A 14,283-nucleotide genomic window follows, 5' to 3' on the forward strand; every position below is an offset into this window, starting at 1 on the left:
TTGGGGACAGGTTATTTAATCTCTCGAAGCCTCAGCCTTTTCCAATCAACAAACAGGATACGGCAACATTTAACTCATAAGGGTACCAGAGAGTTAAATGAGGTATTTACATAACATGGGGCAGAGTGCACTCAACAAATATGACCTCTGATCTCTCCTCACTTCCCTCTCCGGAACTCCAGTCCGCTCTTTGCCATCTGCCCCCACACCTTGCTCCTTAGCCATTCCCTCTCCTTGGCGCTTTGGAAACATTCCTCTCCACCTGCTCCTTCAGCTCAGCCTACAAATGTCCTCAAACCCCAAGCTAAAAATAGTCCCTCTCTCAGTCCAGCTCCCCACCCCCTTAAGCTACCTGGAAAGTAGCTTTGCTCTTCATCCCCTTACCATCATACTCCTCAAAGGAGTCGTCAGCATCTCCCAGTCTAGGCTGTATCAGGGGCCCTCAGCTCTAGACCCTGTGGTGAGAGATGGCAGTAAGGAAGGGGCCAAGGCTCAACCACTGTCTCCCAAGAGGCAGGACCCACGGTTGTTGTGGCATCATGCAAGGAGGATGGCTCCTACTTCCGAACCTCACTTTACTCTTCAGCTTTTGCCACCTAGCCAATGTTCCAATCCTTCCCCTTCTGCTGGAACTTCTTATAAAATCACCAAAGCCCGAGGTCTCTCATCAGGCCTCATCCTGTGCTTAAGCAAGCTAACCCCTGATCCAGCAGGCCCTCCCACAGCGAAAAACCTAATGAAGCCTCTAACCCATTCTCACTGAGCTACTGATGTCTCCCCGCTGATCCCAAATGCCAAATGTCTCCCTACTGCCCACAGAAGAAATGTGAACACTTGAGCAAGTCTGTTAAAGCCTACCACGGTCTGCATTTTCCTTCTTCACTTCTTTCTGGGCTGCAGACATACAGAATAAATCAGCACTTTCTGAGTATGCCCCATATTACCTTTATCTGTTGTATGGCTTATGCTAATTCCCATCGTCTGGGAAGCACTTCTCCCCCATTTCTGCCTAGTAAATAGTTGAATCCATCCTTCTCATTCTGCCTCTTCGGCCCTCCTATCAGAAATAATCTAAACTTCTTTTTACTGTCATTATTCTTCCAATTTCTATTAAGTTAATGACATCATTTGACTTGCATTGTAGTTACATATGCTTAAGTTTATTTCCCTGACAAGGCTGTCTGATTCTTTTTTTTTTTTTTTTTTAAGATTTTATCTATTTGGGCGCCTGGGTGGCTCAGTCGGTTAAGCGACTGCCTTCGGCTCAGGTCATGATCCTGGAGTCCTGGGATCGAGTCCCGCATCGGGCTCCCTGCTCGGCAGGGAGTCTGCTTCTCCCTCTGACCCTCCTCCCTCTCATGCTCTCTGTATCTCATTCTCTCTGTCTCAAATAAATAAAATCTTAAAAAAAAAAAAAAGATTTTATCTATTTATCTGAGAGAGAGAGAAATCGAGCACAAGCGGGGGAGGGGCAGAGGGAGCCGGAGAAGCAGGCTTCCCGCTGAGCAGGGGGCCTGACCTGGGGCTCGATCCCAGGACCCTGGGATCAGGACCTGAGCCGAAGGCAGACGCTTAACTGACTGAGCCACCCAGGCACCCCAAGGATGATTCTTGATGGTAAATACTTTGGCCTCCTTCAGAAACTGTAACTTATCTTCATTTCTGCATCCCTGTAGCAGCGACAAAGCACAGCAAGCGGGCGTGTTTCCTCTAGTGGTTCAATGCTGTGCTGACACCTGCTGGTCACATCTGGTTTGGCCGCCCTGTCCCCAGCACCTTCCTCTCTAGGAGTAAGGGTGGGGACAGTCCATGCCACCCCTTACCCAGCCAACTACTGGAAGCCTATGTTCATGGTATCGCTGCCCTGAGCACCACCCTTCCCTGGAGACTCCAGGAACACACTCACATCTGCTGGTCTCTGGCCCAGCTCTGGCATCTCCAGCCTAATCTTCAGAACTTTCCCCACTGACCCCCACCCTAGCAATTTGTACTTCACATCCTTCCCAGTATCACAGAAATAGAAGAAGAAGATCTCAAGAACTGGGCATCAAGGAAATAAAGAGGCAGACAATTTGAAAGCAGAGGATGCGCAATCCGTCCCCCTAACCTCACAAAACCAGGGCTATTTCCTACAGAGTGCTACTCCTTTTAACCTTTGTTGCATTTCTAGGAGGCTCTTGGGCCACACTGTCTCAAAGACAGTGTGATGAACAGGAGGTTGAGCACAGAGTAGGTAGGCGGGGCTTGAGGGGTGGGGCCAAGCCAAAGGGCCTCTCACTTAGGAGCTTCTCCATTCTGTCAGCTCTCCCGGAACGTCCAAGGCGAGACTGGCACCCAGCGCACGCGGCAGGTGAGGGGCCGTCAGCGACAGAAGGGTAGAGGCTTTAGGGGTGATGGTGGCAGAAGAGTCCCAGCTCTGTCAGCCTGAGCCTTCCATGTTGTGAGACTCTCAGCAGAGGCCCAGCTCAGTCTTCCCTGGGGCAAGGCAGCCTCAGAAAGACATGGTTTGGGACAGTATAGAGGCAGGGTGGAGGCATGGGGGTGATATGGGTGTGTGACAGAGTACTGAGAGATGTGAGGACATCGTAGGAGACATGGAGGTAGACATAATGGCCAGAGGGAGAGCTTGGCCCGAGGATCGCAGGGCAGGACCCAGACAAGAGAAAAAGGGAGGCTGAAACGGGAGGGAGAGGACAGTGGACCAGATGTGAGATAACCACGGGTGCAATGAAGAGCTGGGTAACAGGAAGGCCAACGAGGAAGGAAGGCTCGCATGGAGCAATCTCCTCTTCCGGCTGTGGAGCCCGGTCCAGAAAACCCCAAGGCCAGGAGCAAAAAGCAAGGTTTCAGGTTCCCACTGGACTGATACAGCGGGGCAAGACCCTCTCCGCAACGGTACCCATCTCCCCTGTGCCTTCAGGGGAGAGGGCGAGGCTGCTCCTTACTGCGGTAACAGCCACATCCTGCAGAGCAGGGGAGGGGGGAAGTAAGAAGCAAAACAACCAGAACCACGGGCAAAGACCACGGGGAGAGAACCCTGGATATGTGGCGGTGATGTGCCACCAGGAGGGTCCTCGGTTCAGTCCCAGCAGAAGACCACGGGCCTCTACTACTACCTGCCCCCCCCGGAGGTGTTTGTTTCTCATGCTTCCTTAGTCTGTATCAACCTCAGTGAAAGCGTTCCAGGGAAGGAGGTTTCTTTGGGTTCTGTAGTTCGAGGCCCATTTTAATCATTTGCTAGTGACTTTGGCCAAGTTGCTTGATTTCTCTTAGCTTCAGTGTTCTCATGGCAAGATGGGGACACCTACCTTACAAAGGGTTGGGAAGACTGGGACAATTCCCATAAAGCACTTGGCACATATGTTCTCAATAAACGTGAGTTATTATTTTTACCAGGACTCCTGGGACCCCTACCTCACCCACTTCCCAAGGCAGTATAGCACACGAGCTGCCACGGACTTTTGGAGTCAGGAAGATGGTTGCGTTTGACCTCGGGTAAATTATTTAAAGCAAGCCTCAGTTTGCTTGGCTGTAAAGCAAGGAGAGTAACAGCCACACCTCATAGATGTATGGTACATAGTCAGTGTCCCCAGTGGTCGCTGTGACAACTAGTCGCCAGGTGAGCCTTATCTTTTCCCCTGTAGCCCAGCAACAGCCGACTTCCCCTTTAAGGCTTCACTTCTGGGGGCTAGCGGCCTGTGTGCCCTCACGCCCCCACCAAAGCTAGCATGCCCCTCTGGGAAGTGTAGAGGTTGAGATTTCCTACAGTTCCACAGGAAAAGAAATGGGAACAAGGCAGAGAAGACTGAGGGGGCCCAGGGAGAAAAGATGACAAAGAAAGATGACAATGAGTGGCGCCTGGGTGGCTCAGTCATTAAGCGTCTGCCTTCAGCTCAGGTCATGATCCCAGGGTCCTGGGATCGAGCCCCACATCGGGCTCCCTGCTCTGCGGGGAGCCTGCTTCTCCCTCTCCCTCTGCTTGCCGCTCTGCCTACTTGTGCTCTCTCTAATTAAAATAAATAAAATCTTAAAAAAAAAAAAAGATGACAATGAGATAGAAACCAGAGAAAGGGAGAAAAGCCATTTCTCTCTTTCTACGCAAGCCTGTGGCGTTTCTTCCAGTATCTGACCGCAGACCCCCCTCCCCCTTCCCCAGGAACTATGGAGTCCTTCAGCTCAAAGAGTCTGGCACTGCAAGCAGAGAAGAAGCTGCTGAGTAAGATGGCAGGTCGCTCGGTGGCGCATCTGTTCATGGACGAGACTAGCAGCGAGGTGCTCGACGAGCTCTACCGCGTTTCCAAGGAGTACACGCACAGCCGGCCGCAGGCGCAGCGCGTTCTCAAGGACCTCGTCAAGGTGGCCGTCAAGGTGGCCGTGCTGCACCGCAGCGGCTGCTTCGGCCCCGGCGAGCTGGCCCTGGCTGACCGCTTCCGCCAAAAGCTGCGGCAGGGCGCCATGACCGCGCTCAGCTTCGGCGAGGTGGACTTCACCTTCGAGGCGGCCGTGCTGGCCGGCCTGCTGACCGAGTGCCGGGACACGCTGCTGGAGCTGGTGGCGCGCCACCTCACGCCCAAGTCGCACGGCCGCATCCGCCACGTGTTCGATCACTTCTCCGACGCCGGCCTGCTCACGGCCCTCTACGGGCCCGACTTCACTCAGCACCGGGGCAAGATCTGCGATGGGCTCCGGAAGCTGCTGGACGAGGGCAAGCTCTGACAGCTCGGGACCCAGCACGTCCTACCTTAGCCGCACGGCGGACTGAGAAAACCACACCGAATGGGCTCTCTAACCCTGCTCATCTGCACTAATGCTCTTCAGTCCTCAGGCTTCAGTCTTTCCCCAGAGTGCTTTTGCCTCTGAGACCACCCCACCCCCCCAACTGCTGGTGGAGAAGAAGCAAAGCTGAGGGTTGAGGCCTCTCTCCCACTCCAGCCCCAGCACAGGAAACAAAGCTGCCTGAAAAAGACGAAGTGAAACTTGGATCTCTATTTCCCCCATAAGGGACATTTGAAACAGGGAAGCCCCCTCCATTGTGAACCAGGGGAAGAGGGCATAGCCCAACTAACCCTTCAGGGGACACTAAAGACAGGAGGGCCCTCCTAGACCTCCACCTCCAGGCAGAGCATGGACAGATACCAGAGGCTCTGTTCCAGAGCGCAGGAAGAAGGGGCTAGGGCAGGGGAGATTCTCACAGGGGAAATAAAACTACTTAACATGCACAGGGCTCAATGTTTAATCTCTCCAGCTTCTTACACCTTACGACCGTCACAGAGGCAAGAGATACAGAAACACCACTTATCTCACCTCTCACCATTTCCATATGGGAGACTGAGGCATAGTTTCAAGTATCACTGGGGTTCCCTTGCCTACTTCTGCTTAAGAAACTAAAACAAAACAAAAACCAACTGTACCGCAGATCAGTGCTACAAATTGCAAATAAATATGCAGTGAGGAGCAAGGCATAGATCAACAGGCTCTGGTGGGGAGGGAGTGTAACAAAGAAACTCCCACAACAAAAAGTCTCCCCCAACCGTCCTCCTCTTCAAACTCCAAGGTAATTCTTCTTTCATCCCTTAGCCTCACACAGGCTGAACAGAGGAGCAGGTTAGAAGGGTGAACTGGTGGCATGGAGAGTTCTGGTCCCTACTTCGCTGTTTTTTCTCAGAGCGAGAGTTATGAAAAAGTTATGAACTGGTTAGTCAGAACTGAGCCCAAACGCTTTACTTTGAGATTGGGGGAAAGGCCCAGCACTGTCTGCCATTCTCTGCAGAAGGGCTAGGTCACAGATTGCCCCATCCTCAGTAACATGCTTGCCTAAGGTGGCGGCAAAGGTGGGGAACCGGCAGTCACTGGCTCTCTGGTCCTGGATTCCCCTTGCCCCAGAACTATAGAAATCCCATTTTTCAGTTACAAGAGGGAAACAATAAGATACAGCAAACAAATATTACTTCAATATAGCACCAAATAAATTAGGTAATATAGTCGGAAATGGGGAGGAGGTTGGGGGCTGGGGGAGTCCTTGTCTCCCTGCTCTAAGGCCAAGGAATGGTAAAAGGGATGGGAAAGGCAGCCGGGATGTAAAAAGAGCCTTTTGAATCTAAAAGACAGCTCTAGATTCAGCCCAAGAACTGAGGAGGGTTCTATTCCCCATCCCCAATAAAGCTGCCCCAGGCCAAGGAACTCTAGATCGACAGGAGGCTGGGAAGATGGCAGGAGGGAGGGAGGTGGGCTGGGAAGCCATGTTCTTGAGCCTCACCTCAGGCTCCTCTCCCCCTCAAGTTGCTCCTTCAACATCTTCTCTCAATCAGTTCTGGGGACATCAGAGTTTGAAGATTTCATCCTCCTGGTCCCGAAGCGTCCGGGTCCGAGCGGTCCGGGTCAGCGGCACTGGACCTAGGACTGCTCGCTGCTGCATCCGTGGGGAGCTCAGGTGAAGGCCTGAATCCTCCCCAGGTACCCTGCAGGTGAGGAAAGGGGGCAAAGTGACAGGTCAGGGGAAGAACCTGAGAAAGGGCCCAGTGAACAGGTACATGGGAAGCTGTCCTCCCCTCCTAATATACATGAGCTGCTTGCTCTGAGATGGAGTCTCATTACCCTCTCGATAAATTCTAACCCTAATGCTCCTTCATGGATCATGAGAGCTACACCACCACTCATCTACTTCACCCCAGTGAGAACAGAGAACCATTTCCTGCTGCTCTACCCATCCCAGCAGCCACTGGCTCTGTTGTTTCAGGGCCACCTGGGCGAAAGGCTTTCCCCTGCTTCTGCTGACTACTTGTGGGTCTGGTTAGGTAAGGTTGCAAGGAGGCAGAAGTCTATGGAGGGGCTTAAAAGGAACCGTTCAAGACTCACCCACTTTCCCCCTTTTTCAGCTTCTGGGCAGCAGCCTTCTTTGATAGGCTGATCTGTGAATCAAGCTTCTTAAGGAAATCAGAGGCAGAGAGGTCATGGATGGGAGTTGGGGGTTCCCGGCCAGGTGTGGGAAGGACCTCCCCGTTAGCACGGCCTGAACCTGTCTCTTGTTTCTTCCTGTCAGCTGAGGGTGGCCGAGCTTCATCCTTACTTGACTGTGCCTCTTCCTCTCCATCCTTCTCTTCCTCAGAATCCAAACCATTGAACAGGTCTCTGGGCTCTGTCAGGATGGGGATGTAGAGGGTTTTCTTCAGGAAGATGGAGTCATTAGTATAAAGGCGGTTTGCACGCTTAATCTGTTCCATCTTTAAAGAAAAGTCACCGCAATTAATGACAGTAATAATATCAATCTTCTATTTGTTCAGCATCTCATGCCTTTTAAAGTGATTGTACAGAGTCTTATCTGACCCTATAACAACCAAGCTAAAATACAAAGGGCTGATATTAATATCATTCCTATTTTATTGATCAGAGGTTTCCATACTTTTCGGTGTTAGGGTCCCCTGACATTATTAAAAACTATTGAGGAAAAAAAGCTTTCATTTATGTAGATTATAGCTATCAACATTTAAGGTATTATAAATTAAAACTGAACAAACTGAAAAACGTGTATTTCTTTTAAATAACCCATTATAGGGGCATCTGGGTGGCTCAGTCAGTTAAGCATCTGACTCCTGATTTCGGCTCAGGTCTGATCTCAGGGTGGTGGCATTGAGCCCTGGATCAGGCTCCTGGCTCAGCAGGGGGTCTGCTGGAGATTCTCTCTCCCTCTCCCTTGGCGCCCCCCATACTCGCTCCTGCTCTCTGTAAAATAAATACATGTTTAAAACAAAATAACCATTACATGTTAACATAAATATTTTAATGGAAAATAACTATTTTCCAAAACAACAACAAATGGAGCAAAAAGAGAGGCACTGTTTTACATTTTTGCAAGTCACTTTAATGTCTGAGTTAACAAAAGACCACAGAGGATTCTCCTATCTGCCTCGACATTCAATGGGCTGTAATATTAAATGTCTTATAGCTTCTGGAAAATAGAGTACACTCATGAGAATGAGAATGAAAAAGATAGAGCCTTATTATCATTACTATGAAAATAGTTTTGACCTTGTGATCCTGAGATCCTGAGTCCCTGAGACTCCAAGGGATCCCTAGACCTCACTTTAAGAACTTCTGTTAAAGGGCGCCTGGATGGCTCAGTCGTTAAGCGTCTGCCTTCGGCTCAGGTCATGATCCCAGGGTTCTGGGATCGAGTCCCGCATCAGGCTCCCTGCTCAGCGGGGAGCCTGCTTCTCCCTCTCCCTCTGCCCCTGCTTGTGTCCCCTCTCTCGCTGTGTCTCTCTCTGTCAAATAAATAAAATCAAAAAAAAAAAAAAAAAAGAAAGAACTTCTGTTAAAGATGAAGGAACTGAGGCTCAGAGAGGTTAAGTTACTTGCCTAATACTATCCAGCAAGTTAATGACAAAGCTGGGCCTTTTTATTCCTTCTGGGGATGCTCTTCACACTAATATTAATAATTTCACTGACCAAATATTTAGTACCTATTTATTCATCACCGAACATAGTGACTGGCATTGCCTTCCACTTGCCACCCAAGGTAGAAATATCAATGCCATCCATAATCACTCTTTTCTTTCAACACCCATACCGAACTGGTCAACCAAAGTGCTGCGAAAATCTCTCTCCTGTCTAGTCTGACCTTTATGTTGACCACCATTACCTTAAAACAGATTTTTAATATTTCTTATCCGGGCATTACAACGGTTTTTTTTTTTTTTTTAAGATTTTATTTATTTATTTGAGACAGAGAGAATGAGAGAGAGAGAGCACATGAGAGGGGTGAGGGTCAGAGGGAGAAGCAGGCTCCCTGCTGAGCAGGGAGCCCGATGCGGGACTCGATCCAGGGACTCCAGGATCATGACCTGAGCCGAAGGCAGTCGCTTAACCAACTGAGCCACCCAGGAGCCCCTACAACGGTTTTTTTAACTGGTCTTCCTCTCTCCACGTCTATGTATCTCCACCCTGCTAACATCTATCTTTCTAAAAAAAAATTAATCTGATCAACCTACTACTCTGCTTTATCAACCTCCTATGGCTCCCCATTGGCTCAGAGATAAAATTCAAATTAGCATTCAAGGGTTCTCAATCTACCCCCGTAAGATGTCTAGCTTCATCTCTCTTCTTCTGCCACCTATACATTTTGCCATCCTGAACTTTTCATTTTTTTTCTGAACATTTTATGATCTTTCACACCTTTGTGTCTTTATCTACCTAAAATACTTCTCCACTGTCCCCTTCTCTGCTGGGAAAACTTCTCATCAACTCTCACTCCCTTTGTGTTACCTTCTCCAGGGCTCCCAAGGTATGCTGTAAATATTGCCGCATAATACCTACCCTATTATATTGTTATTCACCTCTTTGCATATTTGTCTTGCCCAAACTCTGTGAGTCCTTTGAGGGCAGGGATGCTGTTTCTGTATCCTAAGGCACTCCTCAGCATCACACAAACTTGGCACACAGTAGAGGTTCATTAATGCTTTATGAGTAAATAAACTAGATAACAAAATATAGAAACCGCAAATGTAGTATGTTAGTAAAAATCTTATGCTATAATGTGTCCAAAATAAAACTGGATTAATTTGAACTATAAAAAAAATTAAAATTGGCTTGTAGTTTTGTACCCTTATTTTGCAAAGTGCTTTAATGCTATAGATTTTATTTTGCCTAGATAATATCCTAAGTCCCTAGCTCGAAGATGTTATGAATTCTGTGAATTTTCTGGTGCTTTTATTATTTCCTAGAAGTACCATATAAGGCAACATCATTCCCCCTTTAAAAAGGATGCAACCAAAGCCAAACCCCAGAGGAGTCCTAGGCTGCTGAGCTAGTCTGCTGAGCTAGAAAGGCCATGAGAATCTAGTTAGTTTAACAGAGCAATTCAAAGTGAGGATTTTAGAATGAGACAACCTGGTCTGAATCCTAGCTCTACTAAGCAGACTTGTAGTCTGTAGCAAGTTATGACCCTAAGCCTCGCTTTCCTTATCTTTAAATATCTGGGGACTAGTTACATCCACTTCATAAAATCTTATGGAGATAATATGAGATAATATATAGAACTTGGCACATACTAAGTGTCCTTTAAATGACAGGTGATGACAACTCAGGTAATTATCATTATTTAATACCTCATCCTCATTTTACAAATGGTAAGGAAACAGGTCCCAGACAGGTGAAGTGACTTATGCAGCCACTCAGCTGGTAAGCAGCAGAATGAGGCCAGAACCTGGAACCCTTCACTAGACTACAGAGCTTTTTTGTACTCAGAAGGGTACAGGGCTGTAAGAAAACCTCCATAAATAATAGCTGATTTACCAGTGGCACGGTTCTCTTCTTTGCACAGCTTCTGAGCCTCTGCTGGGATGAAGGGGCCACTCAGTACTTTCATATCCACTTCCTTTGTTTAGGCCATGGCCTCTACTTGAAATGTTCACTTTCCTATCCTCCCAGTCTCCACCTGTGGAAATCTTAGCCATGTTTTCATTCGTTCAAAAAAACATCTATTGGCTTCTATGTGCTGGGGACTATGCCAGACTCCAGAGATATAAAATTGAAAGAAAACAGTTCTGTCCCTTAAGGAAAGTACAGGTTATTGGGAAGACAAACATGTAAAAGGTACAAACAACTGGGGGCGCCTGGGTGGCTCAGTTGTTAAGTGTCTGCCTTTGGCTCAGGTCATGATCCCGGGATCCTGGGATCAAGCCCCGCATCAGGCTCCCTGCTCAGTGCGAAGCCTGCTTCTCCCTCTCCTGCTCCCCCTGTTTGTGTTCCCTCTCTCGCTGTGTCTCTCTCTGTCAAAAAAATAAATAAAATCTTTTTTTTTTTAAGATTTTATTTATTTATTTGAGAGAGAGAGAATGAGAGAGAGCACATGAGAGTGGGGAGGGTCAGAGGGAGAAGCAGACTCCCCACCGAGCAGGGAGCCCGATGCGGGACTCGATCCAGGGACTCCAGGATCATGACCTGAGCCGAAGGCAGTTGCTTAACCAACTGAGCCACCCAGGCACCCCAAATCTTTTCTTTTTTTAAAAGATTTTTTATTTATTTGACAGAGAGAGACACAGCGAGAGAGGGAACACAAGCAGTGGGAGTGGGAGAGGGAGAAGCAGGCCTCCCGCGGAGTAGGGAGCCCGATGCGGGGCTTGATCCCAGGACCCTGGGACCATGACCTGAGCTGAAGGCAGACACTTAACGACTGAGCCACCCAGGCGCCCCTAAATAAAATCTTAAAAAAAAAAAAAAAAGGTATAAAGGATTATAGGTTTGTAGAGGAGCTACGGGAAGGAACTTCTAAATCTTTCAAGGCCCCTTAAAATTCCCTTAAAATCTACACTTGTGTCCTTCCTTGTCCCTTTCCAGCTAAAAATTAATCTTCTTTTCTGATTTCCAACCCTTTTTTGTTTGTTTGTTTTTAAGATTCTATTTATTTATTTGAGAGAGAGAGCACAAGCAGGGGCAGCAGCAGGCAGAGGGAGAGGGAGAAGCAGGCTCCCCACTGAGCAGGGAGCCCAATGCCGGGCTCCATCCCAGGACCCTGGGATCATGACCCAAGCTGAAGGCAGACGCTTAACCGAATGAGCCACCCAGGCGCCCCTCTAACCCTTTGTTAATACCTCTACAAACTCACCACATTCAATCACCTGCAATCATTATCTGTGTCCCCATTCATTTCTCACTAGACTGCAAATTACATGAGGGCAATATCTACACATTTTATTTATGTTCCTATCTCTCGGGATGGTTAGAACAGTGCTTAAACATACCAAGCATAGAAATGTTGGCTAGGGGTGCCTGGGTGGCTCAGTTGCGGTTGAGTGTCTCTCTTGATCTTTGCCCAGGTCATGATCTCAGGGTCGTGAGATGGAGCCTGGCATCTGGCTCCATGCTTAGCAGGGAGTCTGCTTGACGTTCTTTCCCTCTCCCTCTGCCCCTCCCCATCCCATGCTTTCTCTCTCTAAAATAATAAATAAATAAATCTTAAAAAAATGTTGGCTAAAAAATTTTAATAAAAAAATAAAAAGAGGGGCGCCTGGGTGGCTCAGTTGGTTAAGTGACTGCCTTCGGCTCAGGTCATGATTCCAGGGTCCTGGGATCAAGCCCTGCATTGGGATCCCTGCTCAGTGGGAAGCCTGCTTCTCCCTCTCCCACTCCCCCCTGCTGTCTCTCTCTCTCTGTGTCAATTAAATAAATAAAATCTTAAAAAAAAAATAAAAAAATAAAAATAAATGTTGGCTATATTTGACAGGATATGGAAAAAAACTCATCAAGTTCAATGCAATGTATTTTTACACCTATTAAATATACCACACGCATAGCCTGAAATGCCTGGCATAGAGAGTACCTGTTTTGCACCAAGGAGGCCACCCTACTGGAAAGAATGCAGAGCGCTGAGGAGTAAAAAAAGAACCAGAAGAGATAGAGTTTAAAAACTTAGGGGCGCCTGGGTGGGTCAGTTGGTTAAGCGACTGCCTTCGGCTCAGGTCATGATCCTGGAGTCCCGGGATCGAGTCCCGCATGGGGCTCCCTGCTCGGCAGGGAGTCTGCTTCTCCCTCTGACCCTCCTCCCTCTCATGCTCTCTGTCTCTCATTCTCTCTGTCTCAAATAAATAAATAAAATCTTTAAAAATAAATAAATAAATAAAAATAAAAACTTAGAACCGGGGTGCCTGGGTGGCTCAGTCAGTTAAGCAATGGACTCTTGATTTCTGCTCAGGTCCTGGTCTCAGGGTCCTGGCGTGGAGCCACGAGTGGGGCTCCATGCCTGCCTGTGAGTCTGCTTGGGATTCTTTCTACCTCTCCCTCTGCCCCTCAGACCCCTACCCTCCACAAATAAATACATGAATCTTAAAAAAAACACAAAAAACAAACAAAACTTAGAACTAGAGTGGTTAGAATACTGGTCTCATAAAAACTTAGAATTAGAAATCAGCTCTCCATTGTTTGCTGTAATGCTTAATCACTTGCAATTAAAAAGTTTCTATGTGGTTAATAGTACGAGCTTTGGAGTTAGACCTGTTTGAATTCCCACTCTAATACTCATTAGTTAGTTGATCTTGGTCAAATTGGTTAGCCAATCTAAGTCTCAGTTTCTTCTTCTGTAAACAGGAGACAATAATTGTACGTTTGATAGGGATGTGAGAATCAAATGGGCCAATGTATGTAAAGCCTCTAGAATAGAGACTGACATAATAAATAGAAGCAGCTCCTCTCCACTGGGATAGTGGCACAGGACTTGTCCCAACCAGACAGGGCAACACTGAGATGGGAAAACAAAAAGATAAAGGTGGATCAGACCACAATCAGGAAAATTTCAGGGGAAGTTGCTTAGAAGAGTCATTACATTCTAATGAGGAATAAATTTCTTCTAAATGGTAGTCTGCATCCCGATCGTGGAAAACTCACCGTCACCCCGTATTTGAGTGCTAGTCCAGCCAGGGTGTCTCCGGGGGCCAACTGATGCTCCAGGCGTCTTTCCCTCACCGGGGAGCAGGCAGACTGCACCAGGCTTCCGTAAGAACGAGCCCGGCTCCCTTGAAGCAGTCCTGACCCCCCGAGGGGGGCCTGTCTAGAGGGAGAAGTCATCTCCTCACCCTGTTGACAGCCGGGGTTGCAACTAAGGGAGGCCTGGCTAAGTGCCCGACAGTGTTGGGACTGGGGTCTAGGAATGGATATCCAGGGGATTCCTTTCCCCTTCTGTCTCCTCTCCTAACTCTCCGCCTCCCCCGGCACTTCGCGCCCCCTCGGCTGTCGTTTGTCCTCCTTCCAAGCCCCCTTCCCACAAATCTGTGCCGAGGATTCAGTCCCTACCTGAGTCTATCCTTAGCACCCTGCTGACTTTCGACCGTCTCACAATTCGCTATGTTGACCTCTGACCTTTGAACTGTAGCTACCCTCCTCCACACTCCGCTCCGTTTGCCACCCGCCCCCAGGTCGGGCAGCCCCCGCCTCCTGGGTTCCCCCAGCTCCCTGGCTCCGCCCCGTCCCGGGGTTGGTCCGCTAGTGTCAGGAATAAATCCGGCCCACCACTGGTGGGCTGTCGGCGGCAGAGGAGGCGCGTGATGACCGCGAGAGTTTGTAGTTCACTTTCCACTCAGAGATCCTCCAAGGCCCGCTCCCCATCAGATCTGTCACAGCATCAAAATCGGTCTCCACGTTTAGGTTCTTGTCTCCCCATACGCCTCGAATCAGCCAAGATGCAAGGGCCAGGAGCCAGCTGGGCGGCAAGCTCCTTGAAAAAAAAAAAAAGACTTCATTTCCCAAAAGGCCCCGCGTGTGCGGGGTCGCCGGGTCGCGCCGGAAGTGCGGTCC

The 14,283-nt window shown here is 48.7% G+C and overlaps 2 protein-coding genes across 2 annotated transcripts; one reads left to right on the forward strand and one right to left on the reverse strand.

Moving 5' to 3' along the window:
- The first annotated feature begins 2,261 nt into the window (after positions 1-2,261).
- TNFAIP8L2 (TNF alpha induced protein 8 like 2) lies at positions 2,262-5,071 on the forward strand. Its single transcript, XM_045896669.3, has 2 exons — positions 2,262-2,350; positions 4,157-5,071. Exon 2 carries the CDS (start codon positions 4,162-4,164, stop codon positions 4,714-4,716), a length of 555 nt encoding a protein of 184 aa, XP_045752625.1. The 5' UTR covers positions 2,262-2,350; positions 4,157-4,161; the 3' UTR covers positions 4,717-5,071.
- A 147-nt stretch (positions 5,072-5,218) lies between these two features.
- Positions 5,219-14,175, reverse strand: LYSMD1 (LysM domain containing 1). The gene is made up of 3 exons (XM_045896667.3): positions 13,378-14,175; positions 6,856-7,220; positions 5,219-6,458 (listed from the first exon to the last, which is right to left on the reverse strand). The coding sequence occupies exons 1-3, from the start codon at positions 13,555-13,557 to the stop codon at positions 6,320-6,322; spliced, it is 684 nt and encodes a 227-aa protein (XP_045752623.1). The 5' UTR covers positions 13,558-14,175; the 3' UTR covers positions 5,219-6,319.
- Positions 14,176-14,283: the final 108 nt, after the last annotated feature.

The sequence above is a fragment of the Mirounga angustirostris genome, unplaced genomic scaffold, assembly GCF_029215605.1.
Source record: "Mirounga angustirostris isolate CCGP_5_RB_7025 unplaced genomic scaffold, mMirAng1.0.hap1 SCAF_4, whole genome shotgun sequence".
Classification (NCBI taxonomy): Eukaryota; Metazoa; Chordata; class Mammalia; order Carnivora; family Phocidae; genus Mirounga; species Mirounga angustirostris.